Source organism: Oryctolagus cuniculus, chromosome 13 (genome assembly GCF_051225735.1).
Source record: "Oryctolagus cuniculus isolate XC-2025 breed Fujian yellow rabbit chromosome 13, ASM5122573v1, whole genome shotgun sequence".
NCBI lineage: Eukaryota > Metazoa > Chordata > Mammalia > Lagomorpha > Leporidae > Oryctolagus > Oryctolagus cuniculus.
In genome coordinates, this window is record NC_142879.1 from 20339458 (window position 1) to 20364821 (window position 25364).

The following is a 25364-nucleotide window of genomic DNA, read 5'->3' on the forward strand; positions in this document are numbered from 1 at the left end:
GCCCTTCATGGAGGCCCCGGGGGCCCTGGGAAGAGGGTCTCCTCGGACAGGTTTCTCCCTCCCCATATCAGCTGAGCCCCACCGTCTGCTCACCCTGGGCTGGGCAGAGCTCAGGCCTCCTCGGCTTTCCCTGTTTGCCTAGGGGTTCGGGTAGGAGGCCATTGTGACCCTTCAGGGGACAGCGTCTGAGCTTGAGAGACGGGCACTGCATCCTGTCTGGGTGGTTTGGGGCAGCAGAGCCCTGGGCCGCTGCACAGTCCCTCGCCGAGACGCCCAGCCTCTGGCCCTGCGCCTGCCAGTGCAGTCACATGCACCCCACCTCCCCGGCCCGAGGAGAACAGCCTGACCTGAGAAAAGTGCCCGGGGCGGCCAGAGTGGGTTTGCCAGCAGCCAGTCTGCTGGAAGCTGGCCCTCCGTCTCCTCCCAGTGTCAAGGGCACTCAGTTCTCTCCTGGGAACCTAGAGGAGGGCAGTGGAGGGGGGAGTCACTGCCTCCCAGCCGCGTCCTGAGCAGCACTGCAGGATGCCGGGCTGCACGTGCACACGCACACACATGCGCACTTCACTCTCCACCCCCCAGGGGTATGCCCGAGGGCGCAGCCACCAGAGCCAGGCTGGGAAAAGAGGCCGGAAGCAGCAGCCCTGGTCCCCCGGCTGGCTGGCGTCTGCCGCCCCCTGCAGAGCCCAGCCGCCTGCATTTCCTCCCCCTTGGAACCAGAAGAGCGCATTCACTGCCCGGCCAGAAGTCCCCAGCCGGCGAGTTCCGCAGGAGAGAGGGCAGGTGGTGCGATGCTGGACGGGAGCCGGTGTCCTTGTGCCCAGACAGGCTGTCCCCACTGCTGTCCCCTGGCAGCTCATCTTCTGGGTTGATGCTGTCCCTGTAGCTCAGTGGTGGCTGCAGATGTCATCGTCCCTTTAGGCAAGCAGAGTCTCACGAGGGCCCTGGCCAGAGAAGTCGCTGTGGGCTGGGGACAATACCCAGCCTGCTCTGCAGCCCTCTCCCTGCTTGCTCACCGTGTCCAGAGTGTCGAGGAGAACGTAGTGCTGAGGCCCCGCCGGACGAACCCACTCCTCCCCGCCCCCGGCTTGGGATCCACCCGCAGCAGGATTCCCTCCTGTGTGATCTTCACCAAGTGACTTCTGGCCTCGGGATCGAGGGTCGCCGGACAGGGTCTAGGGTGCATCCCAGTGAGCCAGGCTTTGAATTTCCGAGAGAGCAGCCCGCAGCCCGCAGCCCGTGCGCACAGGGACATCCTGCGTCAGGCTTCCCAGCGCCGTGAGGCCAGGGCCTCGATTGGATGTGAGGACCCAGGAGACCTCGGCTGTGTGTCTCGAAATGAAGAAGCCAGGGGCCCGGGCTGTGGTCAGAAGGAATGGGCTCGGGGCCAGCGGGTGTGGCATAGTGGGCTCAGCTGCCACTTGGAGCGCCCACGGCCTGTTCAGAGTCCCAGCTGCTCCTCTTCCCGTCCAGCTCCCTGCTAATGCTCCTGGGAAGCAGAGGGTGGTGGCTCAAGTGCTTGGGGCTGTGCCACCCACGTGGGAGACACAGATGAAGTTCTGAGCCCCGGCTACAGCAGCTATTTGGGGACCGAACCAGCAGATGGAGGATCTCTCTCTCTCTCTCTCTCTGTCTCTCTCTCTCTGCCTGTCTGCCTGTCAGCCTGTCTGCTTATCTGCCTGTCTGCCTGTCAAATAAATCTTAAAAGCAGTGAGCTGAGACATCACCCGTGCTCTCCTGGGAATGGCCCCTTCTGCAGCCCCCACCCCCGCCCCTCCATGCCAACTCTGCTGACTTCCGTCTTTCCAGAATTGCCTTATTTGGCCCAGGCAGGAAGACCACAGGCGAGCGCGGAGGCCGCGGCGGGGAGCCCCAGGGAGCACACATGCACCCCCTCGCCGCTGGCTGCCCCTGCACCCTGCCTTCCTCTGTCTGCTGCCCAGGCAGCACCGGGCAAGCAGTGATGCCAGACGCCTCCTCCGTGCGCCCACGGCCACACAGCCTGGCCCCTGGGGAGAACCAGTTTGAGGCGCTGCTGGTCTCCCCTGCGGGGCGCTCACTCTCGCCTTCCTCAGCACCCCGCGCCGTGCGTCTCTCCTCCCCTCCTGTGGCTCCTTCTGTACCTCTTGGGCCTAGCTGTGGCCACCCTCTCTGCACCCCGGGGTCCTCTTCACGCCTCCCTGCAGTCAGAGCAGAAGGCGTGGAGGTCACGATGGCTCTGCACGGCCTCCGGTCCCCCCGGAAGCACCTGCTCTGAACAGGTCACCCTGGGATGCCTGCCCAGGACCTGAGAGTGCCGTGACGTTCCACCCACGAGGAGGAAACATGCGTTCTTGTCCCTGCAGACGGGGTGCAACCAAGATTGCACCCCCACCTCGCAAAGAACACACCAGCTAAATCCTTGCTATCCGGGGGTGGGCATTTAGCCTCGCAGGTCAGACGTCCGTGTCCCACACCTGAGGACCTGGGCTCGGTCCCCAGCTCCAGGTCAGGACTCCAGCTTCCTGCTAGTGCAGAACCTAGGAGGCAGCAAGTGATGGCTCAAGTCATCGGGCGCCTGGCTAAAGCACCAGCTGAGCTTTCTCTTCCTCTCGAATAAAAGTTTAAAAAAAAAATGAGTAAAACCTTGGTATCCAGAGTATGGTGTACACACCACCAGCATGGGCGTGGCCTGGGCACTTGTCAGAAATGCAGAGTCCCAGGCCCCGCCCTCTACCGCGGACTGAGAACCTGCTTTTCAGTCTGATCCCAGGTGACTCATGTGCCTGGTAAAGCTTGAGACGCTGGACCTCGCCCACGTGCACCTGTGTGGAGCGCGTGCACATCTGACGTGAGAGCTGCAGAAGATCTGTGCCCCTCCCCCCGCCTCTCTACGACCTTCATGGGAAGCACAGAGGGGGAGGGGCTGGCGCTGTGGTGTAGCGGGTAAAGCCACCGCCTGCATTGCCAGCATCCCATATAGGCGCCGGTTCGAGTCTCAGCTGCTCCACTTCCGATCCAGCTCTCTGCCGTGGCCTGGGAAAGCAGTAGAAAATGGCCTGAGTCCTTGGGCCCCTGCGCCTGTGTGGGAGACCTGGAGGAAGCTCCTGGCTCCTGGCTTCGGATCAGCTCAGCTCTGGCTGTTGCTGCCAACTGGGGAGTGAACCAGCAGATGGAAAACCTCTCTCTTGCTCTCTCTGTCTCTCTGCCTCTGCCTCTCTGTAAATCTGCCTTTCAAATAAGTAAATAAATCTTAACAAAAAAGAAAGAAAGCAAACAAAGCCCAGAGTGGAACTGTAGGCTCTGCCACATCCCCCAGAGTCTTGCTGGGAAGCACGGTTCTGTAAGGTGGGGACCCTCGGCCAGAAACAGGGCAGCAGCAGCGCATTTGCCCTCGAGTTTCCCAAAGGATGGGGGAGGAGGAGGAAGAAGAGGTGGGGGGAGAAGGAGGGGGAGGAGGGGAGAGGAGGGATGGGGAAAGGAGAGGGGAGGGGGGAGGAGAGGTGGGAGAGGAGGGGAGAGGAGGGATGGGGAGAGGGGAGGGGGAGGAGAGGAGGGGAGAGGAGGGATGGGGGGAGGAGGGGGGAGGAGGATAGAGGAGAGATGGGGAGAGGAGAGGAGAGGGGGGAAAAGAGGGGAGAGGAGAGGAGGTGTCTTTTCCTGTCCTGAAGGAGGGAAGGAGAGCAGTGAGGCCTGGGCCTCAGGGCTTCCATAGCGGGTTCAGATCCCCCTCTGAGCCTCTCAGTCTGCCTCCCCATCTCCCCCTGCACTGTTGGCCTGGAGCCCACGTCCCTCAGTGGTGTGCGGTGGCCTTTCAGGCAGCACCTCTGGTCAGGAGCTGGTCCCTCTGCTCCGCTGTGTGGTTACCGTCTCCCAGGGGAGGCATCGCACCTGCCCTGAGCACTCACTGAGCCTGTTCCCGAGCCCTGCTCTCGAGGACTTGAGCCACCTGCGGCTGGGTGCACAGTGCCCCCCGCCCCGCCCCGCCTCACCCTACCTGCCTGCTGCGGGGAGAGAACGCCTGGGCGGGGCGGGGATGTTCCTGTGCCGTAACCGTCTTCTCTTCTCCTCACCCCATGCTAACCCATCGGAACTAACAGCAAGCATTCAGAATGAGCGTAAGTCCCCCGTGTGCCTCTGGCAGGTGGGAGGGAGGAGGGGGTGGCAGGGAGAAGGCCAGGTGAGGAGAGACTGGGACAGTGGCTGCCCCCCGGACCTGCGGAGACTTCTCCCAGGGCTTCTCAGTGCTGGGGCCCCGTAGCAGGGTCCTTACGCCAGGGAGCAGCCTGTTCCTGGGAAAGGCGGAGGAGCAGGTTCAGGGAGAAGGTCTTTGGGTCAGAGCTGACCAAGCTACAGAGCAGTGGCTGGTGCCTGTCCCGATATGAAACGCTGGGGCTCAGGACCCAGCGTGAGAGGATCCAGGCCCTTGCGTGCAGACAAGTCCCTGGGAGCATCTCTGGATCAACACCTCTTTCAGCCCTGGCCTCGCCGAGCCCCCAGTGCCCGGAGCCATCAAGGCGTGTAAGCTTGGAAGTCTGGCTGCTTTCGTTCCCGCCTTCATTCAACAAACATGTACTGAAAACCTGTGCATTGCGCAGGGCACTGGGCTAAGAATGGCAGAAACAGCCGCCAGGCTTCCAGTTCCTCCTGGGATCTTAAAGGGAGCCCTCTTACACCGGGCCGTGGACACCTGTGCCCTGTGCTGCAGCCCCCCGAGCTGGGTCTCTAGAATGGGGCACTGTTGCTCCCCCACAAGCCTCCCTGTCCACGTGGCTCCTGAAGCTCTTAATTTCCGCCATTCCCAAGCCAGGGCCCACAGGGGTCCCGGCCTCCCTGACCGCCCGTGGTGTGCCCTGTTGCAGTGACCCAGCCTCCGACCATCACCAAGCAGTCAGTGAAGGACCACATCGTGGACCCCCGGGACAACATCCTGATCGAGTGTGAAGCCAAGGGCAACCCCGCCCCCAGGTGAGTGGCAAGGAGGGGAGCGAATAGGAGGGCACCCCCCACCACCACCACCAGCAGCTTTGTCTCTAGCCTGGTGGTGCTTGAGGCCAGTGAGGCAACTGGGAAGTTAGGGCCACTCACTCCAGAAGTGGCCCCTGGGAGCCCACCTGGGGGAAGGTGAATAAGGCCCTGGGGGCCAAGGAAACATCAGGGGCTCGTGTGCAGCCACGGCGACCATGCAGGACTTGGAGTTCAGGCTTCTGACTTTCAGTGTCACACCACTGCCCGGTGTCCCCTCTTCTACCCGCGTTCAGCTGCCAGGAAGTACCTCCCAGCTACCTCGGGTCTTCCTTTTTTAAAAGATTTATTTATTATTTGAAAGAGTTATAGAGGAGAGGCAGAGAGAGACAGATCTTCCATCCATTGGTTCACTCTCCAAATGGCCACAACGGCCAGAGCTGGGCCAGGCCGAAGCCAGGAGCTTCTCCCAGGTCTCCTGCTGCTTTCCCGGGTGCATCAGCAGGGAACTGGATGGGAAGTGGAGCAGCCGGGACTGGAACTGGTGCCCATACGGGATGCTGGCGCTGCAGGTGGCGGCTTTACTCCTACGCCCCGGCACTGGCCCCAGGTCTTCCCTTCTGAGTGTGTGGCTCATCAGGACCCAGTGGGAGGTCAGCAGCAGTGTGTGGAGAGCCCGCTCTGTGCAGGCTGTGGGAGGCGTTGTGACTCACGTCTCGCCCCGTCCCCTGACCGCCCTCTGCGGCAGGACCATGTCCTCCCCGGGGTGCGTGGGCTTTAAGGGCCTTTTCTCGGTCCCAGCGTGAAGGGTGCAGATCCAGAGTACACCCCAAGCTCAGATTGTTTCCACGGCGTGATGAGCATCGCAGGTAGGGCCGGCGTGAGTTATCTGTCTCCCGCATTCAAAGCAGCACCCAGCAGAACTCAGGAGCTGCGAGGCGGGGTGCAGGCTCACAGGTTGGGGCTACCTTATCCTGGCCTCGGGGCTTGTTTGAGCCGGTTCAGCACTGAGCTGTGAGCCCGGGGCCTGCAGGGACCCACTTACCCTAAGTGGAGGCCTGAAGGGTGGCTGACCTTGCCCCTGAGACTTGGTCTTCCCCCCCAGGGCTGCTTTGCAGGGGCAGTGACTGACACTGAGCAGCCTGTGTGGCTCCCCCTCCCCCTGCGGCCCTTCCTGGTTCTGTCACGGGCAGAGCAGCCAAGGATGCATCTCCTGTGGCAGGTGCACATCCGCCCAGCAGAGGTGGGGAACGTCCCCACTCTTCACCCAGCACTCAGTTCTAGGAGGGCTGAACAGTTTCTGGAGAAGTGGAATTAAGAGAGAAGTGTGGGAGCCGGCGCCGCGGCTCACTAGGCTAATCCTCCACCTTGCGGCGCCGGCACACCGGGTTCTAGTCCCGGTCGGGGCGCCGGATTCTGTCCCGGTTGCCCCTCTTCCAGGCCAGCCCTCTGCTGTGGCCCGGGAGTGCAGTGGAGGATGGCCCAGGTGCTTGGGCCCTGCACCTCATGGGAGACCAGGATAAGCACCTGGCTCCTGGCTCCTGCCATCGGATCAGCGCGGTGCACCGGCCGCGGCGGCCATTGGAGGGTGAACCAACGGCAAAGGAAGACCTTTCTCTCTGTCTCTCTCTCTCTCACTGTCCACTCTGCCTGTCAAAAAAAAAAAAAAAAAAAAAAAAAAAAAAGAGAGAGAGAATTGTGGGGCCGGTGCTGTGGCTCAGCAGGTTATCACCCTGGCCTGAAGCACCAGCATCCCATATGGGCTCTGGTTTAAGACCTGGCTACTCCACTTCCAATCCAGCTCTCTGCTGTGGCCTGGGAGGGCAGTGGAAGATGGCCCAGGTCCTTGGGCCCCTTCACCCATGTGGGAGACACAGAGGAAGCTCCTGGCTCCTGGCTTCGGATCGGCAGCTCTGGCTGTTGCGGCCAATTGGGGAGTGGACCATCGGATGGAAGACCTCTCTCTCTCCCTCTCTCTTTGCCTGTCTTCTCTCTATATAACTCTGACTTTCAAATAGATAAATAAATCCTTAAAAAGAGAGAGAGAGAGAGAGAGAAGCTTATTTGGATGCAGAAAACCTTAGAAATCCATACAGAGTTTTTCCCAGAACGTGTATTTTCCATGAACTTTTTGGAGACCCTCATGTTAGGCTGAGGTTCCTTTCAAAACCTCTGTCTGCTCCCAGGCCTCTGAGCGCGGCCTCTGCTTTACCCTCCACGCTCCCTGAGCAGGGCGCAGGCAGCCTGCAAATTCGGGAGGTGGGAGGAGCAGAGCCGGCTCGCCAGGGCGCAGGACTAGGGTGAACTGGGACTTGGAGTTTGCACTCCTGACAGCAAGAAGGGAAGGAGTTGCTGAGTCTGTATTCCCACCGGTCAAATCCCAGCCTGCTGCCCACCTGTGCACTTAGCATAACCCTCAGGGACCACCTGAGCAGCAGGCCCCCACCCATCACAGGCACCTGGTGGGACTGGGACGTGGTGTTCTGCCTGCTGCTCAGCCAGGGTGGGGCCGTCAGTCTGGAGGTGTGGGGTGGGGCTGGACCCCGGGGTTCGGTGTGAGTCGGGGCCTGTGGGTCTGGGGTTGGCCCGGAGGATGGGGGTGTCCCATCCGTCTCGATTGCTCCTGCCCCCTCTTGGTCCACAGCTTCCACTGGACGCGCAACAGCAGGTTCTTCAACATCGCCAAGGACCCCCGCGTGTCCATGCGGCGGCGGTCGGGGACGCTGGTGATTGACTTCCGCAGCGGGGGGCGGCCCGAGGAGTACGAGGGCGAGTACCAGTGCTTTGCCCGCAACAAATTTGGCACGGCCCTGTCCAACAGGATCCGTCTGCAGGTGTCCAGTGAGTGGCAGGGCGGGGCCAGGGTGGCCTGGCCTGGGGAGATGGGCAGGGGTTCGGAAGATCATTCTAGAAGAACTGGCCCTGCTGCTAGGGGCTGGGAGCTTTGGTGCCCTCCATCTGTGCATCTTCACCAACTCAGAAAGTCCACTGGCATGGAAACTTCCAGGTCAAAGTGTGCAGCAGCCTCCCTGGCCGCCCTGGGCATAGGGGGAGGGAAGGGGGAGGCGGCTTTGCAGGGGGCGTCCATGCCCACAAAAGGCCCCTCCCCCGCCTCGCCAGGGCCGCCCCACCCCCACCTCCTTCCTTCTCCTTCCCCTCCTGGAGCCCCTGTCTCTGCCCCTCGACCTCACTTCCTCCTCCTCTGCCTCTTTGTCCCCAGAATCTCCTCTGTGGCCCAAAGAAAACCTGGACCCCGTTGTGGTTCAAGAAGGCGCCCCCCTGACGCTCCAGTGCAACCCCCCGCCAGGACTTCCGTCCCCAGTCATCTTCTGGATGAGCAGCTGTGAGTCTTGGGGGCCTGGGGTTTTAGTTCTGGTTTTTTGTTTTGGTTTTGGTTTTGGTTTTTTTTTTTGTTTGTTTGTTTGTTTTTTAATTTGACAGAGTTAGACAGTGAGAGAGAGAGACAGAGAGAAAGGTCTTCCCTCCGTTGGTTCACCCCCCGCCCCCAATGGCTCCCACGGCCAGAACTGGGCCGATCCGAAGCCAGGAGCCAGGTGCTTCCTCCTGGTCTCCCATGGGGTGCAGGGCCCAAGCACTTGGGCCATCCTCCACTGCCCTCCCAGGCCACAGCAGAGAGCTGGCCTGGAAGAGGAGCAACTGGGACTAGAACCCAGCACCCATATGGGATGCCAATGCTGCAGGTGGAGGACTAACCAGATGAGCCACAGCACCGGCCCCTTATTTCTGTTTTAGTCTCGGGGAGCTGGGGGGACTGAAAAGGGAGGGGGGCTCCCAGAGCTAGCAGACCTTGACCTGTGAGAGGCAGGTACAGGGCGGCCACGGGGCTCCTGGGCTCCTGCCCCAGCCCCGCTGTGGTCGCCACGCAGCCTCAAGAGGCACTTAGCATCTCCAGGCCTCAGTCTTCTCTTCTGGGGGAAAAAAAAAACAGTCTCAATTGTGCTGCTCTGCTGGGATCCTGGCAGGGGTGAGTGGGTTCGTCTGTGCAGTGCTGAACACGGGGCCAGGCACCCCGTGAGTACTTGGCGAGGGCTGTGATGATGAGAGATGTGAGAGGGTAACCACATTCAGAAACGGTTCTGGCTGATGGGGGACTGGGGCTTGTTCAGCCTCTCTGCACTTCTCCTGTTTCAATTGAGGGAAGAGGGGGCTTCCGGAGGCAGGCGGAGGCCCACCGTCCCTCCATCTGCTCCTGCTGCTGTCCTTCCCTTGCTGTGTAGCCATCCACCTGTCGGTCCATGGGCCACCTCCCCGCCCCCTCCCCTGTTCTCACCACCGCTGAATCCTCACCAGCGGCTGCCTCCTTCCGTCGGGAGGTGGCTGCAGGGCCAGATCTCTGGGCTCAGTCACCGTCCGGCCCTTCCCTCATCCCAGGGCAGATCTGCAGGGGAGGCTCACAGGCCGCAGGCTGGGGCTGGTTTGCTCCTTCATGGTCCGGACCCTCCTCCCCCACCCACCACATCCCCTCCGCTGCTGCCGAGTTGTGTCCTGAACAGATCTTGGGGCCTCCTCGCTGCTCCACCCCCGTGGACGTCTCCCCGGCCCAGGCCACACTTATCCATCCCGGTCTCCCCGATCTTTCCTAAAAGCTTGAACCTGATGATTGCATTCACGGGCTTGAAGGTCCTCGTGGGCTCCCCTGTCACCCCGGGGAAGTCCGGGCTCCTCCCCCCGGTCCCCTTCCTACCCTAGTCCCCCTGCCCCTGCAGCGTCCCCCCGCCTCCCTGCCACACCTCTGAAAGGGCTCTGTGCACTCAGCCCTGCTGCCTGCGAGCCTCTGGGCTCCTCTGTCTTTTCCTCCTCAGGGCTCAGCTCGGGACCCCCTGCAAAGGATCGGGGCTTTTCCGCCACCCACCCCCTTCCCACCAGCTTCATTCCACGTGCCGCCTCATGCTGCAGTAACTTGTTTATTTGCCGTCTCTTCTGCTGGAGCCTGGAAGCTCTTAGAAAGACAGACTCTTCCTTGGTCGTCTCTCACCAGCACCTAGCACCGTGGCCAGCCCTGTGCAGGCCTCGAGGAAGCCCTTGGGGCTTGGGAATGTTTGAAAGACGACCCCACCCTGCGGTGGGCATCCCTTGTGCTTTAAGCAGTGGTGACTTGGGCCAGCGCTGTGCTGCAGTGGGTTAAACTACTGCCCACAATACCAGCCTCCCATGTGGGTGCTGGTTCAAGTCCCGGCTGCTCCACTTCTGATCCAGCTCCCCGCTAATGGCCTGGGAAAGCAGGGGAAGATGGCCCAAGTGTTCGGGCTCCTGCACCCATGAGGGAGACCTGGAAGAAGCTCCTGGTTCCTGGATTTGGCCTGACCCAACCCTGGCCATTGTGACCATTTGGGGTATGAACCAGTAGCTGGAAGATTTCAATCTCTCACTCCCTCTCTTTCTGCTGTGACTCTGCCTTTCAAATAAATAAGTAAATATTAAAAAAAAAAAAAAAAGTGATAGCATGATAGCTACTAACCAGCCTGGCCCTCTGCCTCCCCATAGCCATGGAGCCCATCACCCAAGACAAGCGTGTGTCCCAGGGCCACAACGGAGACCTGTATTTCTCTAACGTGATACTGCAGGACATGCAAACCGACTACAGCTGCAACGCCCGCTTCCACTTCACCCACACCATCCAGCAGAAGAACCCCTTCACCCTCAAGGTCCTCACCAGTAAGTGAGACCCCTGCCCGGGGCTGGGGCCAGGGAGGCCGCCCGCTGAGCCCGAGCAGCTCGCCTGGACACCTGTCCAGCTTGCGGTACCCGAGCCGCCTCAGCCGTCCTGACACCCGTCCCCTGCTTCTGAAGCCGCGAGGCCAACTTGGTCACATCCAAGTCAGTGCTGCTCCTACTGTGGTGGGGTCAGAGCTGCTGGGGACCTGGCAGCTAGACCGAGGCCCGGCACCTGTGCTGGGAGGTGGGTGCCCACCGGAGTTTGAGTCTTGCTGCTTTAAGGGGTCGTCTGGGGTCCCACCCCTGCACCTGTTTGTTTTACTTCTAGCCGTTGCTTAGTTATCTTTGTTTCTAAAAGAAAGCTATAGCATGGACCGTTATGGTTAGTGCACACGTCACTGGATTCCGAGGCACGCGCACGCGGAACCGCGTGGAACTGCTGTGTTTGCAACTTGCAGGTGTACATTTGAGTTCTGATTGTTTTAGCTTTCTATCCCCTGATGCTGTGTGACTGGAACACAGGCCAGGAAGCGTCTCCTGGCCCAGCTGCGCATTGGTGGCCTCTGCAGGGGAGACGGCAGCTTCGTCACCAGCACCCTCCGGGGTGGGGACAGGCCAGCCTAGGGTGTTTGTGCAAAGCCCACGCCCGCTCGGGGCGCTGGAAGTCACTTAGGCAGGTTTTCACGGTGGATGTGGGGCGCGCCGTCCAGAAGATCCCCCCCCCAGAGTCCTTTGTGTCCCTCATTCTTGCTGTGAGCGCGGTTTCCCACGCTGTGGACGGCAAGGGCTGTGGGGGAGGCTGGGTGGGGAGCACCACGTGGGTGCCGGCAGCACCCTCAGGTCTGAGAAAAGAGGCCGAACCTTGGCTCGCCACAGCCCACGGGCAGGTGCAGGCGGGGAGCAGCCCAGGTGAGAGGGGTCCTGACCCCCACCCCTCTGTCCCCCTCAGTCCCTGCTTCAGGCCCGTCAAGTCCACCCAGCCCACAGGGGCTCCCACGGCAGTGAGATCAACCCCTCGGGCGGCTGCCCTCTCTGCTCTCTTGCTGGGTTCCTCATCTCGTCTTTTTCTCTCTCGCTCCCTTCGCCACTTCCCCTGCTTTCCTGGCCCTCTCTCTGTTCTCCTTGCTTTCTTGGAACTCGGCTGTCCCCTCCTCTGGTCGCCGCCTCCTGCCTCCACGGCGTCCCCACACGCTGTGACGAGCAGGCGGCGAGCTGCCCGTGATGCGATGGTCCCCGAGCCCTGCGTGTTCCTGGAGAGTGACCCCACCTCCCGCTGCTTGCCCCTCCCCAAGCCGGCCAGCCGGGCTGGGGAGGACGGCATGGCCTGCCTCCATGGCCAGCACCAGGATGGCAGAGCAAGCTGCTCACTGAGCAGACCATGGGTCCTTGGCTTCTTGCCAGGGGCAGTGCTGGGAGTCAGCCTGGTGCCCTCTGCCGTCCAGGGCAGAGGCCGGGAGGTGCAGGTGAGCAAGAGGCTGCCCTAAGCAGTTAGAGGTGTAAACAGCATGTGCAAGCAGGGCTTTATAGAAGTATCCTTTCCACCAGCAGAGGATGCGAGGGCTGTCTGGTTTTGCTTCATTTCTGGGTCCTTTGTTCCATTGAAGACTCTTTCCTCTCAGTGACAAGAAACCCTCTAGGTGACCGAACACAACCCTGCCGGCTCCCTGGAGTTCTTCCAGGGGCAGCTTTGGCTGGAAGCAAGTCCTGGGCATCCGAGCCAGCCGAGAATTGGGCACAGTTGCTGAAAATAGTTCGGGAGTGCTCTCTGCACCTCTCTGGCTGCCAAGGACACAGGCTTCCTTGTGTGCGCCTAACAAGGTCCGGGCTGGGAGCTGGGGCAGAGGAGCGGGGGCAGCAGCAGGTGCTTCGGCCGTGTCTGCCCACCTGGGAGGCGGTTCCTCTCAGCACGTCCCATTTGCTGTTACCTGCATCACCAGAGGGGAGACCGGCATTCACACAAGCCGGGGAAACTTACAAGGCTTTGCAAAACCAGCTGGAGATGCACCCAAAGATACACAGCGGCCCCCGGCCCACTCTGCAGGCGCTGTGGCCGGCTCCGAGACTTCTTCAGGGCCCTGCTGTAGTAAGAGGCGACCGTGGTACGGGGCAAGGCTGTCCCTGGGCAGACGCTGCAACACTGCCCCTGCTCCCTTCTCAAGTCCAAGTGATAGTCTTAAAAAAGCCTGAAAATCGCCCTGCAGTTCTCCTCTGTCCCCAGAATCCGCAAATGGTCAGCTCAGTCCTGGTCCTGGCTCAGCTCCCTGGTAAGAGACAGGCCCTGTTGCACCTGGTAGCCTGGGAGCCTGGAAGAAGGGCCCTGTGCCCTGAGTGTGCCTCTGCTTCCCCCACCCCCGCACCAGGAGAGGGGCGGAGCAATCGCTCCCCAGCCCACCTGCCCCTGCACACCTGCCTCCTCCTTCCGTGGGGGATGGGCTCCCACCTGGAGCTCCAGATCTTCCCAGGCCGACTCCCACCCCCCCCCAGCCCGTCCTCAGAGATGCTTCCAAATCATGAAGTGCTTTCCCCACCCCGGGGTGTGAAGCAGACTTGGGAGCAGCACCGTGCCAGTCCCAGAAAAGAACTCGCGTCCCCCTCTTGTAATTGGCTGTGAGGGGATCTGATCACTCTTCAAATATGCAAATGTCTTGGCGCGGCACCTGGCCTCCCTCGGGCAGTTGGAGTGCGTCCTGGGCTCCTCCGCGCCGGCTGCCTGGCTGCCAGTCAGCCTCACAGCCTCCTGCGGGTGCTGCCAGAACTCGAACCCTGCAGCTGAAGGGTGCTGGTGGCAGAGGGTGAGAAGCCGCTCGGGACGGTGGCGTGATACTGTCCCTTCTCAGCAAGGAGGACACCCTGCCTGTGGGTCTTGATTACCCAGCGCTGGCAGCGAGGCCACCGGCCCCCCCCCCGTGGGAATGCCATCGTCCCAGCACGGCCTGAGGAGCCCAGGAGGTCCCTCGTAGTAGGCAGAACTGTCTTGGTCCAGAGTGTGGACCTCACAGCTCCTCTCTCCCCTGTCTCGAGCTACGTTCTAAATCCTTTTTTTTAAAACATTTTTTAAAATTTTTTTATTTATTTTTTGACAGGCAGAGTGGACAGTGAGAGAGAGAGACAGAGAGAAAGGTCTTCCTTTGCCGTTGGTTCACCCTCCAACGGCTGCTGCGGCTGGCGCTGATCCAATGGCAGGAGCCAGGTACTTATCCTGGTCTCCCATGGGGTGCAGGGCCCAAGCACTTGGGCCATCCTCCACTGCACTCCTTGGCCATAGCAGAGAGCTGGCCTGGAAGAGGGGCAACCGGGACAGAATCCGGCGCCCCGACCGGGACTAGAACCCGGTGTGCCAGCGCCGCAAAGTGGAGGATTAGCCTATTGAGCCGCGGCGCCGGCCACGTTCTAAATCCTAAAGCCCAAACCTCCACCAAGCTCTCCAGCCTCATTGGGCCGCTCCCAGCATCCTCACCAGGAGACCTCAGAGACCCTGGGGGAGCCCCCGTTGGACTAGGGGTGGGTGCTGGTCGCCAGGCACCGCCAGGGGTCGCTCTCCTCGCTGTCCTTGTCCAGGACTGTCTCCTCTCTCCTCCACTGCAGCTTAGCCTGTGTTCAGCGGGACCTTGCTCTCCCCCGGGGCTCACTAACGCTCCCTCTCCTCAAGCCGCCCCGAGAGCTCGCCTGGGGATGAGTCCCAGGCACTAGGCCCCCGAGGAGGAGGCAGCCCAAGACTGCCGCCGCCACCGCCACTAATCCGAGTCTCGTCCGTGCCACACTGCAGTGGGACCAAGCGAGTCAAGTTGGAGCCTAATTTCTTTCCTTTCTATTTTACTGTTGCCTTCTTTTGCAGGATTTAACCTCTTCTTCCCTTATTTTGGGCTGTTTTGTGTTGCTCGTCCCTCACCAAGTGTGCCACGTCTTTCCTTTGCGCCCCAACCCTGGGGCTGCCCTGGTTTGTGTGTGGCTTCGCCTCCGTGACTCCTCCGTGGCCCCCGTGTGCTCACCCTCTTTTGTTTATTGCAGACCACCCCTATAACGACTCGTCCTTACGAAACCACCCTGACATGTACAGTGGTGAGTCGCAGCGGTAACCTGGGAGCAGCCCTGCCTGTCCTAACCCCACTTTGCCTAACTGGACTGATAACCGCGTCACTAACTCCTGCGGGGTGGCAGCTCTGACACCTCCGGGACGCGTTTGCCGTGGCTCACGTGGCACAGGCGGGTCCTAGCACACCAGCCTCAAGCTGCTGGGGTCTCAACCAGTTGTTCGGACCCCAGGTAGGGTTTCAGGAGAGCTCCGTGAGGATTCGGTAGAGCTTAGGAGCCAGTGGGATGGGAGGGTATGGGGACAGGGTCTGATGATAGTGCCCACGGCGAGGCAAGACAGGAAGTGTGGTTCCTGCCGGCGGTTTAAGGAGCTCAGAGAGCCTGGCGGTGTGGGTTGTGGATAAACAGCCTTGGTTGCTGTTTATCATTTCACAGCTAGTCCTCGTCACTCTAAAGTCTCCCCTGGAGATAGGCGTGAGGGTCCTGCTCTGAGTCCCCTTCAAGGTGAGTATACAGGCAGCGGGGCATCTGTGGTCCTCCGTCACCTGTGCCGCTTCTCTCCCTGGTGGAGTGTGCAAGTCCCGGGCTCACCAGCCCACGCCTGCGAGTCACAGAGGCAGGACGCCGAGACGTGGTTGTCACTCATCGCTCGAGTGGTTGCAGGGTCACTGGCCATTTCCACAGCTGAGTGACCCCTCGCCAGGACTCAAGCACACTTTGATTTCCTTGAGCAGCTGGCGGAAGCGGAGGCTCTGACAGGCAGCGCCTCTCCTGTGCTGTGCTAATGGAAACAAGGACTGGTGTCGGCGTGGGGGACAGGACGAGGGAGCCAGGCCCCTGCCTGCAGCTTGGCACCAAGCAGCTGGAATCGCGTTGAGTCTGCCAGAGAGGTCGGCCGCCCCAGGGAGTGGGGGCCTCTGTTGGATTGTGGGTATCTCTCCAGGTGACCGGGCAGCCACTGCTGGTGGAGAGCTGCCCGGCACTGGCGTGGACTCCGTCTTCCTCCGTCCTGGGTTCCAGGCGCTGTGTAAGAGGAAGCATTCTGGAAGCCAGAGCGGCTCAGACCCAGGAGGTCCCTGGAGCCCCGTGTGACCCCAGCCCACCTTGTATGAGATCAGCCGTGGCAGGAAGCAGGCTCGCGGTGTTGTTTTATCAACAGAGGGAGTTTGAGGGATTCCAGCCCGCTAAGGCGGCTGGTGACCAGTGGTCGACGTCCTCACAAGAGGCCGAGTGGCACTTAGAGCTCACAAGCTCCCCCATGGGGACTGGGCCCTTGTCCCCCGTCCAGCAAAGACAGGGCTGACCCAAGTTAGGCAGCCGCTGCAAAGGATGTAAAACCAGAGTGAGGCGCGCGTTGAACAGGAGACAGCTGGGCTGGTGCTTTGGGAAGGAAATAGAAAATGAGAAGGGAGGAAGCGGGAAGAGCCTCTCCCGAGTGCAGGAGCTGGGCACAGTGAGAATCCCAGTGCGCCTGCGTGTTGGCTTTGCAATATGGTCTCCGCTGAGACCGCAACTTAAGATCCGCCCGGTCCACTCTGAGCCGACCGCCCAGGTGAGACCCAGACCCCAGGGCGTACCGTAGAGTGACGCGAGGCGAGTCCTCTAGGGTCTCAGAGCTTGCGTTCCTCGTCGGCCAGGTGGGCGTACGGGTGCCTGACTCCTGGGGCTATTGCGAGGCGGCAGGATCAAGTGGCTCTGGCTCCCGTGCTGCACACATCAGTAAATGATCAGGAACAGCTTAGGATTGCCCGGCTCGTGCGGTTCATCTGCGCGTCTGACGTGAAGGGAAGACGAGGGGCAGAGGGCAGGTGCAGCTGGAGGGAGAATTCGGAGAAAGTTCAGGGCAGCCTAGAGGAAGAAGCTGCCTAAGTCCTCACTGTGCCGGCTCGGCTCCTGCTGGAGAGAGAAAGGTGAGAAACTTCCAGACAGCGAGGTAGCCTCTTTGCTACAGAGTTCTTCTCCTCTCCGGGGATGGTTTGGTCGGCCATTCTCCACGCCAGAGAGGCAGGCAGGAGGCCGGGAGCCCAGCCCCGTGCGTCTCTGGTTCTCGGTTCTGAGAGCTGAAAGCAGCCGTGCGGTCTGGACGGAGTGCTCTCGGCAGAGGTTCTTGGACGTAGCTGATGCGCGGGACCCTGTGTCCTCCTGACGTGGAGTGCCTGGCGGGGGGAGCCCCTGAGGCTGCCAGCACACTTCCCGGCAGCAGCGGATGATGGACAGGCGTCTCCCACTGTGGTGGAGGGATGCCACGCCTGAGGGCATCAGCATCTGGCTGTGGGTGTGACCAGGTGTTAGGTCAGCCCCACCCTGAAGATCAGAACGACAGGCTCCCATGAGGGCGGCCGGCTCCCTGGGGCTCCGTGCGTGCTCTGGCCCTGGAGAGATGTAGCAATCACCTTGGCCTGGGAGACTCTGCCTCTGTGAACTTCTCCAGGGAAGGCCTTAGGCCTGGCCCCCTCCTGTGGGAACAGGGGCTCCCAAAGCCACCGCTGGATGATCCGTCCTAAATTCTCTCAGTCATTCCCCTGGCTGCAGCTGGCCACACTCCTATTGGGCCAGCCTTAGTGGCATCGCCGCCTGCCCCGGCCGACGCACCTGCAAGCTTCCTGTGTCCTCCAGGTGCCCCTGGGGCCTCCCTTCCCCTCCGTGGCTAGGTCTGAGTGTGTTTGTTCGTGGCTGGGGAGAGATGGGCTCTTGAGCCAGGCCTGGGAGGTGGTGGAACGCAGTGGGGAGTTCAGCAGCTCGCGAAGACAGCGTCTTTTGCCTTTGGAGTTTGGTTTAAGATAGATGGCGCGTGCTGACTGTCAGAGTGGGGACAAGCGGGAGATCCTCGCTCACACAGGGGTGACACCGAGGAGGCGTGGAGCGGAGGCTTCCGTGCCCGGTGCAGAATCCAGAACAGCTCGCTGTGACGCTGGGCGAGCCTGATGACCTCACAGGAACTGTGTCCCCTGCTGGGCCTGGGGGCACCCTCCCCAGGCCTGCCTGGAGGACTCCCAGGACAGCGAGCCGCCCACCAGCGCATCGCCCGTAACACCTGCTCACCGAACGGTGGCCCCGTTGTTACCACTGACTTCTAGAATGTTCTTTGCTTTTTTTTTTTACCTTCGGCTTGTTTCCCAGCAGCTTCTCCTGCTTCGGGATGAATCGTGGCTGCTAGCCCACTTCCTGCGAGAGGAGACTGGCCGTACCCTTGCATAGCCTCGCTCCAGCGGGCCACAGCACCCCCAGCCGGAGTCTCTGCTGATCTCCCTCCTCCCCTTCTCACTGCTTTGCTGCTCGTGTGGGCTTGTGGTGCTGCACCTATGTGTGAATTAAATGTCCGCAGGGCCGCAGATGGGGCTCTGCGTGGAGCACTGACGCCTTCCACATCAGCTCAGGCTCCCAGCACTTGACAGCTTCCCCAGGCTGACGCGAGAGCCTCCCGCCCCGGAATCGCCTCCTCCTCCTCCTCCTCCTCCTCCTCCTCGTGTCCTTGACCCCGTGTTACCTTGAGTGTCTCGGTGACTCCCTGACGGTGGGAGGAAGCTGTGGTTGGGGTCAGGCTTCCGTATACCGAGAGCTGGGTCTGCAAGAACTATAGGTGTAGACGGTAACCGATTAACCACATAATGGATTAACCCCTTCAGTAGCCTCTGTGTGTGTGTGTGTGTGTGTGCATGCATGTGCGCTGTGGGGGAGGTGAGGACGCCTTTACAGAAAATGTCGAATGGGGTAACAGCTGTCTTCTCTCTTGTTTCCCTGTCCCCTTGTAATCTGTTCACCCCACATTCGCTGAGCCCCTGCTGTATGCCGTGTTTCCTGCAGGCCACCCCATCCCCTATGTGTGTCCCATCTTTCCCGCCCCTGCGCCGTGCACCCCTCCCCAGGGCCCCCCAACAGGAGCCCCCAGCCCAGAAAGCTCCCGTAGGAGACACCAGCTGCCCGGAGACAGGTGTCCTCACTCTGTCAGCACCGACCAGGCCCCCGGGGATGCCTTTGTGCTCCCCCGGGCATCCTGAGGGCTCCCCGCCCCAAAAGCTCCGCCCGCCTCGCTGGGCCAGGCTCAGCTGATTGTCACTTGTGATTCTCACAGTCAGAGCTGTGGGGTTTCCTTTTGCCTGGGCTCCTGCTTAGAAAACCCTTGCTCCCACCCCTTCCAGCTCACGGGTTGCTGCAGAGCCGTGTAAAGAGCTGTGGCAAGAGGGGGCTCGGGCAAGGTGGGGTCCGTCCTGCCGTGGGTGTCCGCAAACAGGCAAGACCCTGCCCACGGGGACGTTATTCCCGATGTGAGCCTGACACCATCAGTCCCTGGCGACCACCTGGCCTTTGAAACCTGGTTGAGGGGTACACCACCCCCTTCCATCTTGGCTGCCACTGTCACTCCCCTCCCCCACCCACCCCCCATCTCACATGCAATTAACACCTCCCCAGCTCCCTCCCCAAGTCATTAGTGAGGAGGCAGAACGGGCCTGGCCCCCGAGTGATTTCCTGTCATCTCTGCTCACTCTTTCTCTCCGAGTCTTTGCTCAGCCATTCGTAACCCTCTGCGTGGCTGATGGTTTCTCTGGGGCTCTGGGGCTCTGGGGCTCTGGGGCTGCTTGTCTGCAGGTCCCAGGGAGCCGGCCGTCTGTCCTGCAGCCCTGTGTACCCCTGCTCTGTCTCCCACGTCCCCGTCTGGGGAGGAAGGACCACAGTGAAATGGCCTGGCCAGAGGCCACCCCAGGGACTGCTGGGAGCCCAGCCCAGGAAGCTCAGGGGGTCAAATCATCATCAGACAGCTCAACCCCTGCTCCAGGGAAGGGGGTGGGAGGAATCCCTGCTCCAGGGAAGGGGGTGGGAGGAATTCCTGAGCCCTCAGGGAAGCCAGGCTCCTCTCGGCAGATCCTTCCAGAACCTGGAACTGCTTGCACACGTGTGCAGTGGGGCCGAGGCACCCGAGCGACCCCACCCAGCTCTCAGGGACGCCCCGGCCCTTTGGTGAGGGGCTTTTCACCTGGTGGGATCCACCAGGCAACTGCTTTCTGGACGCCAGCTTTGGCCCGGTCCGCCCGGGGTGCTGGGCTCAGGCACGCTCCCTCTGTCCTGTTGCAGCCCGAGGAGTCGCGGAAAGGACCCCCAGCTTCATGTACCCCCAGGGCACCTCGAGCAGCCAGATGGTGCTACGCGGCATGGACCTGCTGCTGGAGTGCATCGCCTCCGGGGTGTAGGTATCACCCACCCCAGCACCCTCCGGGTGTAGGTATTGCCCCGCCCCAGCACCCTCCGGGTGTAGGTATCGCCCGCCCCAGCACCCTCCGGGGTGTAGGTATCGCCCGCCCCAGCACCCTCCGGGTGTAGGTATCGCCCGCCCCAGCACCCTCCGGGTGTAGGTATCGCCCCGCCCCAGCACCCTCCGGGGTGTAGGTATCACCCCGCCCCAGCACCCTCCGGGTGTAGGTATCGCCCACCCCAGCACCCTCCAGGTGTAGGTATCGCCCGCCCCAGCACCCTCCGGGTGTAGGTATCGCCCGCCCCAGCACCCTCCGGAGTGGAGGTATTGCCCGCCCCAGCACCCTCCGGGTGTAGGTATCGCCCCGCCCCAGCCACCCTCCGGGATGTAGGTATCGCCCGCCCCAGCACCCTCCGGGGTGTAGGTATCGCCCGCACCCCAGCTGCCCTCCGGGTGTAGGTATCGCCCGCCCCAGCACCCTCCAGGTGTAGGTATCGCCCGCCCCAGCACCCTCCAGGTGTAGGTATCGCCCCGCCCCAGCCACCCTCCAGGTGTAGGTATCGCCCGCCCCAGCACCCTCCGGGTGTAGGTATCACCCGCCCCAGCACCCTCCGGAGTGGAGGTATCGCCCGCCCCAGCACCCTCCGGGTGTAGGTATCACCCGCCCCAGCACCCTCCGGAGTGGAGGTATCGCCCGCCCCAGCACCCTCCGGGGTGGAGGTATCACCCGCCCCAGCACCCTCCGGGTGTAGGTATCGCCCACGCCCCAGCACCCTCCGGGTGTAGGTATCGCCCGCCCCAGCACCCTCCGGGGTGGAGGTATCGCCCGCCCCAGCACCCTCCGGGGTGGAGGTATCACCCGCCCCAGCACCCTCCGGGTGTAGGTATCGCCCGCCCCAGCACCCTCCGGAGTGGAGGTATCGCCTGCCCCAGCACCCTCCGGGTGTAGGTATCGCCCGCCCCAGCACCCTCTGGGGTGTAGGTATCGCCCCGCCCCAGCACCCTCCGGGTGTAGGTATCGCCTACACCGTAGCACCCTCCGGGTGTAGGTATCACCCGCACCCTCCACGTGTAGGTATCGCCCGCACCCAGCGCCCTCCAGGTGTAGGTATCGCCCACCCCAGCACCCTCCGGGTGTAGGTATCGCCCATGCCCCAGCACCCTCCAGGTGTAGGTATCGCCCGCGCCCCAGCCGCCCTCCGGGTGTAGGTATCGCCCGCGCCCCAGCACCCTCCAGGTGTAGGTATTGCCCGCGCCCCAGCCGCCCTCCGGGTGTAGGTATCGCCCGCGCCCCAGCACCCTCCTGGGTGTAGGTATTGCCCGCACCCCAGCACCCTCCGGCAGCACAGGGTGTAGGTATCACCCGCACCCTCAGCTGCCCTCCTGGGTGTAGATATCGCCCACGCCCCCAGCTGCTCTCCTGGGTGTAGGTATTGCCCACGCCCCAGCCACCCTCTAGGGTGTAGGTATCACCCACGCCTCCAGCCACCCCCCAACAGCACAGGGCGTAGGTATGGCCTGCGCCCCCGGCCGCCCTCCGGCAGGACGGGGTGTAGGTATTGCTCATGCCCCAGCCACCCTCTGGCAGCACAGGGTGTAGGTATCGCCCACGTCCCCAGCCGCCCTCTGGCAGCACAGGGTGTAGGTATTGCCCACGTCCCCAGCCACCCTCTGGCAGCACGGGGTACGGTGGGTGCACTGTGTTCTCCCCGCGTGGGTGCCCGCAGCAGCACAGCAGAAAGAGACGCAGGCAGCAGGGCTTTGCAGATTCTGGCCATCTCTGCCTGAGATGAGAAGGGGGACAGTCGGGCATCCTGTGTGCACGTGCAGGAGGACCCCCGGGGGCCTTAGCTAGGCCCACCAGGCTCTCTCTGGACCAGCGTCCTGTCTCACAGGACAAGTGTGCCAGGCTCCGAGGATGTGGTGAGCGGCCATGTGTAGCACTAAGGCTTGTGTTTCCTGCTAGCCCCACACCAGACATTGCATGGTACAAGAAAGGCGGGGACCTCCCCTCGGACAAGGCCAAGTTTGAGAACTTTAACAAGGCCCTGCGCATCACCAACGTCTCCGAGGAAGACTCCGGCGAGTATTTCTGCCTGGCCTCCAACAAGATGGGCAGCATCCGGCACACGATCTCGGTGAGAGTAAAGGGTACGTTGTGTGTATTTCTCATTATGATCCCTTGGCCGCCCTGAGCACCAGGCCCGCCCTGCCCCGGGGGAGGCTGCAACACAGCGGTTAGTGGCCAGCAGTGACCTGCCGTGGGTGGGAGGGAGGGAGTGCACCTGGGAGAGGGGGCGGCTGAGGGGAGGAGCCCACCCTGCCCACCCTGCCCACCGCCGGGCACTGCTCGGTGCTGGGGCCCCCTCGGCAGGTGCATTTCTTCCCATGGCCCGTCGGGAGCCCACCCGCCTTTCCCGTGTTTCATTTTGCATCGCTGTTTGCGACGTGTCGTCCTAGCCCCGTGCCGTCTGCGTGCTCATACGTGCTACTGTGCTGCTTCTAAAAATGGGGAGTCCTCGTGGCCGAGGGACTTCCCTCGATGCCCGGCCCCCAGCTGTGGGTGGTGGGATGGTGGGGGTCAGAGAGAGCGGAGAGCGAGCGTCTCCTCGGCGCCCCCTGGTGGATCTCATGGCCGTGGTTTCACGCACAACCCAGGGGATTCTTGGCCTTTGGGGAAACTGACCCAAAGACTGTCTTGTCAGAAAAAAATTCCAGCTATTCACAGAATTTTCCAGACAGTCGGAAGGGCTGGCCTGCTAGGAACTGTCTCCCCAAGGTTCTGGGGCTAACAGGATGAAACGAGGCCGCTCCTGGGTGGGCTGATGGTGGCAGGAGTGGCCGAGATCCGCAGAGACTGACCCGGTGCCCGCTTCGCCACCTTTCCCGCAGCGGCTGGAGCTCCCGGCTGTGCGTCTCAGCCCCCGAGCCCTCCACCAGCCTGGGCTGTCAGCGGGCCCTGGCAGGCAGGAGCCTCCAGGGTGCTCCAGGGGCTCTGCCAAGCAGCCCCACTGAGGGCTCTGTGACGCGGTCAGCATCCGTGCCGCCAGGCCAGCCATGCGCAGGCTGGACCCAGCCTTCCCGTGAGGACAAGCCCGGCCTGGCAGGGAGGCCTGGGCTGCGACTCGGGACTCCCGGCCGTCCTGGCACGAGTCTGCCTGACACCCCTGCCTGCCCCCTCCGTGTCTTCCAGCTGCTCCCTACTGGCTGGATGAACCCAAGAACTTGGTCCTGGCTCCGGGCGAGGATGGGAGACTGGTGTGTCGTGCCAATGGGAACCCCAAGCCCACTGTGCAGTGGATGGTGAACGGGGAGCCCTTGCAGTGTGAGTCATGAGCCGCCCCCCCTCCCCCGGCCCACTGTCACACTGCAGACCCCTGCACTGCCGGCCCTGGCTGGAAGTGGAGGGAACGAGGGTCCTGGTGGCTGCAGCTTCTCCGAGCCCAGCTCCGGGGGCCTCTCCAGCACTAAGATCCCTGCCTCTTGTGTGTGTGAGAACTGGAGGCCGGCAGGCGCTGGCTGTGTGTCCAGGCTTCGGGGGTCTGCAGGGCCCAGTTCGAGTCTGGGGACTGTGGCTGCCTCTCCCAGGGTCTGGGCTCTGAGTGCTGGCTGAGCCCCGAAAGGTAGAAGAGTGACTCCTTGTCATGAGTTAATCGAGTCCTACTGTCTGCCGAGGTGGGGCTGGGTAGGAAGAAGAACTTCCCAGGAGCACAGAGGTACACAGGTGCCATGATCGAGCAGGTGCAGAGGTGGGAAGGCCTGGGCCTGCCCACGTGGATGGGGTGGAGACTCCCTGGGCCCTCGCAGCGGGGGTCTCGGTCACGTTTTCACATCAAAGTCTCTCCTGCGTGTCCTGCCATGTCTTTCTCTGAGGGCTCAGAGGGGAGGTAAACAGGATGCCGGCAAAGTGGGGCAAAAGCAGAGAGAATTCAGGAGCTGGCTTGGGAGCACTGCCTGTAGATGCCAGTGCAGAGGTGGGCACAGGCAGAGGGGAGCCGGGAACATGCCTTTTGTTTTTTGAAAGATTTATTTTATTTATCTGAACGGCAGAGTATACAGAGAGAGGGAGAGACAGAGAGATAAAGAGAACTTCCACCCACTGGCTCAATCCTCAGATGGCAGCAACAGCCAGGGCTGGGGCAGACCGAGCCAGGAACCAGGAGCTTCCTGTGGGTCTCCTACGTGGGTATAGGGGCCCAAGGACTTGGGCCATCTTCTGCTGCTTTCCCAGGCGCCTGAGCAGGGAGCCGGACCAGAAGTGGAGCAGCCGGGACTCAAACTAGCACCCATATGGGATGCTGGTGCCACAAGCGGTGGCTTTACCCGCTACACCACAGCACCCAGCCCTGAGAATATGCCTGGGCGGTGTTCACCGTGTGCCTAGCATTGGAGCCCTGTCGTCTCAAATCTCAGACGTTCACACTGAGAAATGGGGCTGCAATTGGCACAGCGAGTGCCAAGAGCACACAGCTGCTAAGTGATGACGCCATGGGCTATGGTGAGACTGCGGGACCCCCAGCCCCGTCCCCGGGAAATACAGTGACCCTGGCTGCAGGTGGAAACGGGGACACAGCCTGCCCTGTGCAGGTCCCTCTGTCCCCGGGGCACTCTCAGAGTCAGACAGTGGTGCCAGCTACACTGCGACATCGTTAAATCAGCACAGCCCAGGCCTCGCAGACGAGAGCCATGGTCCGGAAGGATCGCCTGTCTGCCACTCCGCAGCAGCCCGTGAGGGAGCGCCCGCCAGGAGAGCTGGTTCCCTGCGAACTGGGCCAGGAGGCGCTGAGTTGCTGGCCTGGCTTTTCTCGGCACCTTTCTGCTGAGCGGGGCCCGGGGACGGATGACGACACAGATGCTGATCTTGTCTTGTTTGTCCTCTGCTGCTTCCGCAGTCCCTGGCCCAGACCTGCTGTTTGTGGAGTGGCGCCCGCAGGGCCAGACTCCTGCCCCCTCCTGCATCCCTGCCCGCTGCGGGTCTGAGTGAGCTCGTGAGACTCAGTGAGCCATCTCAGCCTCAGCTGCAGCGCCCAGGGCGAAAGTCGCCTGCTGGGCATTCACGATGGGGAACGTGGCCGTTCTTTAGCATCCTGGAAAGCTGTGTCGACGGCTCCTTGTCATTCCTGTATCTGAGCCCTCCGTGGGTGGCAGTGGGCACAGGTGGGGTGATTCTTCCCTGTTTCATGGACGATGGAGCTGAGATTCCTGGCTTGCCCCAAGCGCCAGAGTGGGCAGGAGGGCAGGCCCGAGACCCCACAGCCAGCGGCCCCAGAGAACTGAGAGAGTGACGTCCTCACGGAGTCCAGGTACATTTCCTGGGGAGACTTGAGCTTGGGCAGGTAGGAGGACTCTTGGGGCTGGCGTTGTGGTGCAGCAGGTTAAGCCACCACTTACAACACCAGCACCCCACATCGGAGCACTGGTTCGAGTCCCAGCCACTCTACTTCTGATCCGGCTCCCTGCTGACGTTCCTGGGAAAGAGCAGAAGTTGGCCCACTTGCTTGGGTCTCTCGTGGGAGACCTGGATGGA

General features: G+C 62.0%; 1 protein-coding gene across 22 annotated transcripts in view; it reads left to right on the top strand.

The window, feature by feature from the left end:
* NFASC (neurofascin) overlaps positions 1-25364 on the top strand; it is a 180995-nt gene that overhangs the window by 110047 nt on the left and 45584 nt on the right. For 11 of the 22 annotated variants that reach the window (XM_070055159.2, XM_070055168.2, XM_070055160.2 and 8 more), the window contains 9 exons: positions 4077-4094; positions 4839-4944; positions 7586-7782; positions 8162-8284; positions 10447-10617; positions 14626-14676; positions 19720-19831; positions 21804-21988; positions 23031-23162. In XM_070055159.2, coding sequence (XP_069911260.1) covers positions 4077-4094; positions 4839-4944; positions 7586-7782; positions 8162-8284; positions 10447-10617; positions 14626-14676; positions 19720-19831; positions 21804-21988; positions 23031-23162 — 1095 coding nt within the window. The remainder of the gene's footprint in view (positions 1-4076; positions 4095-4838; positions 4945-7585; positions 7783-8161; positions 8285-10446; positions 10618-14625; positions 14677-19719; positions 19832-21803; positions 21989-23030; positions 23163-25364) is intronic. The other 11 variants (XM_070055155.2, XM_070055171.2, XM_070055173.2 and 8 more) reach the window with 3 other exon arrangements.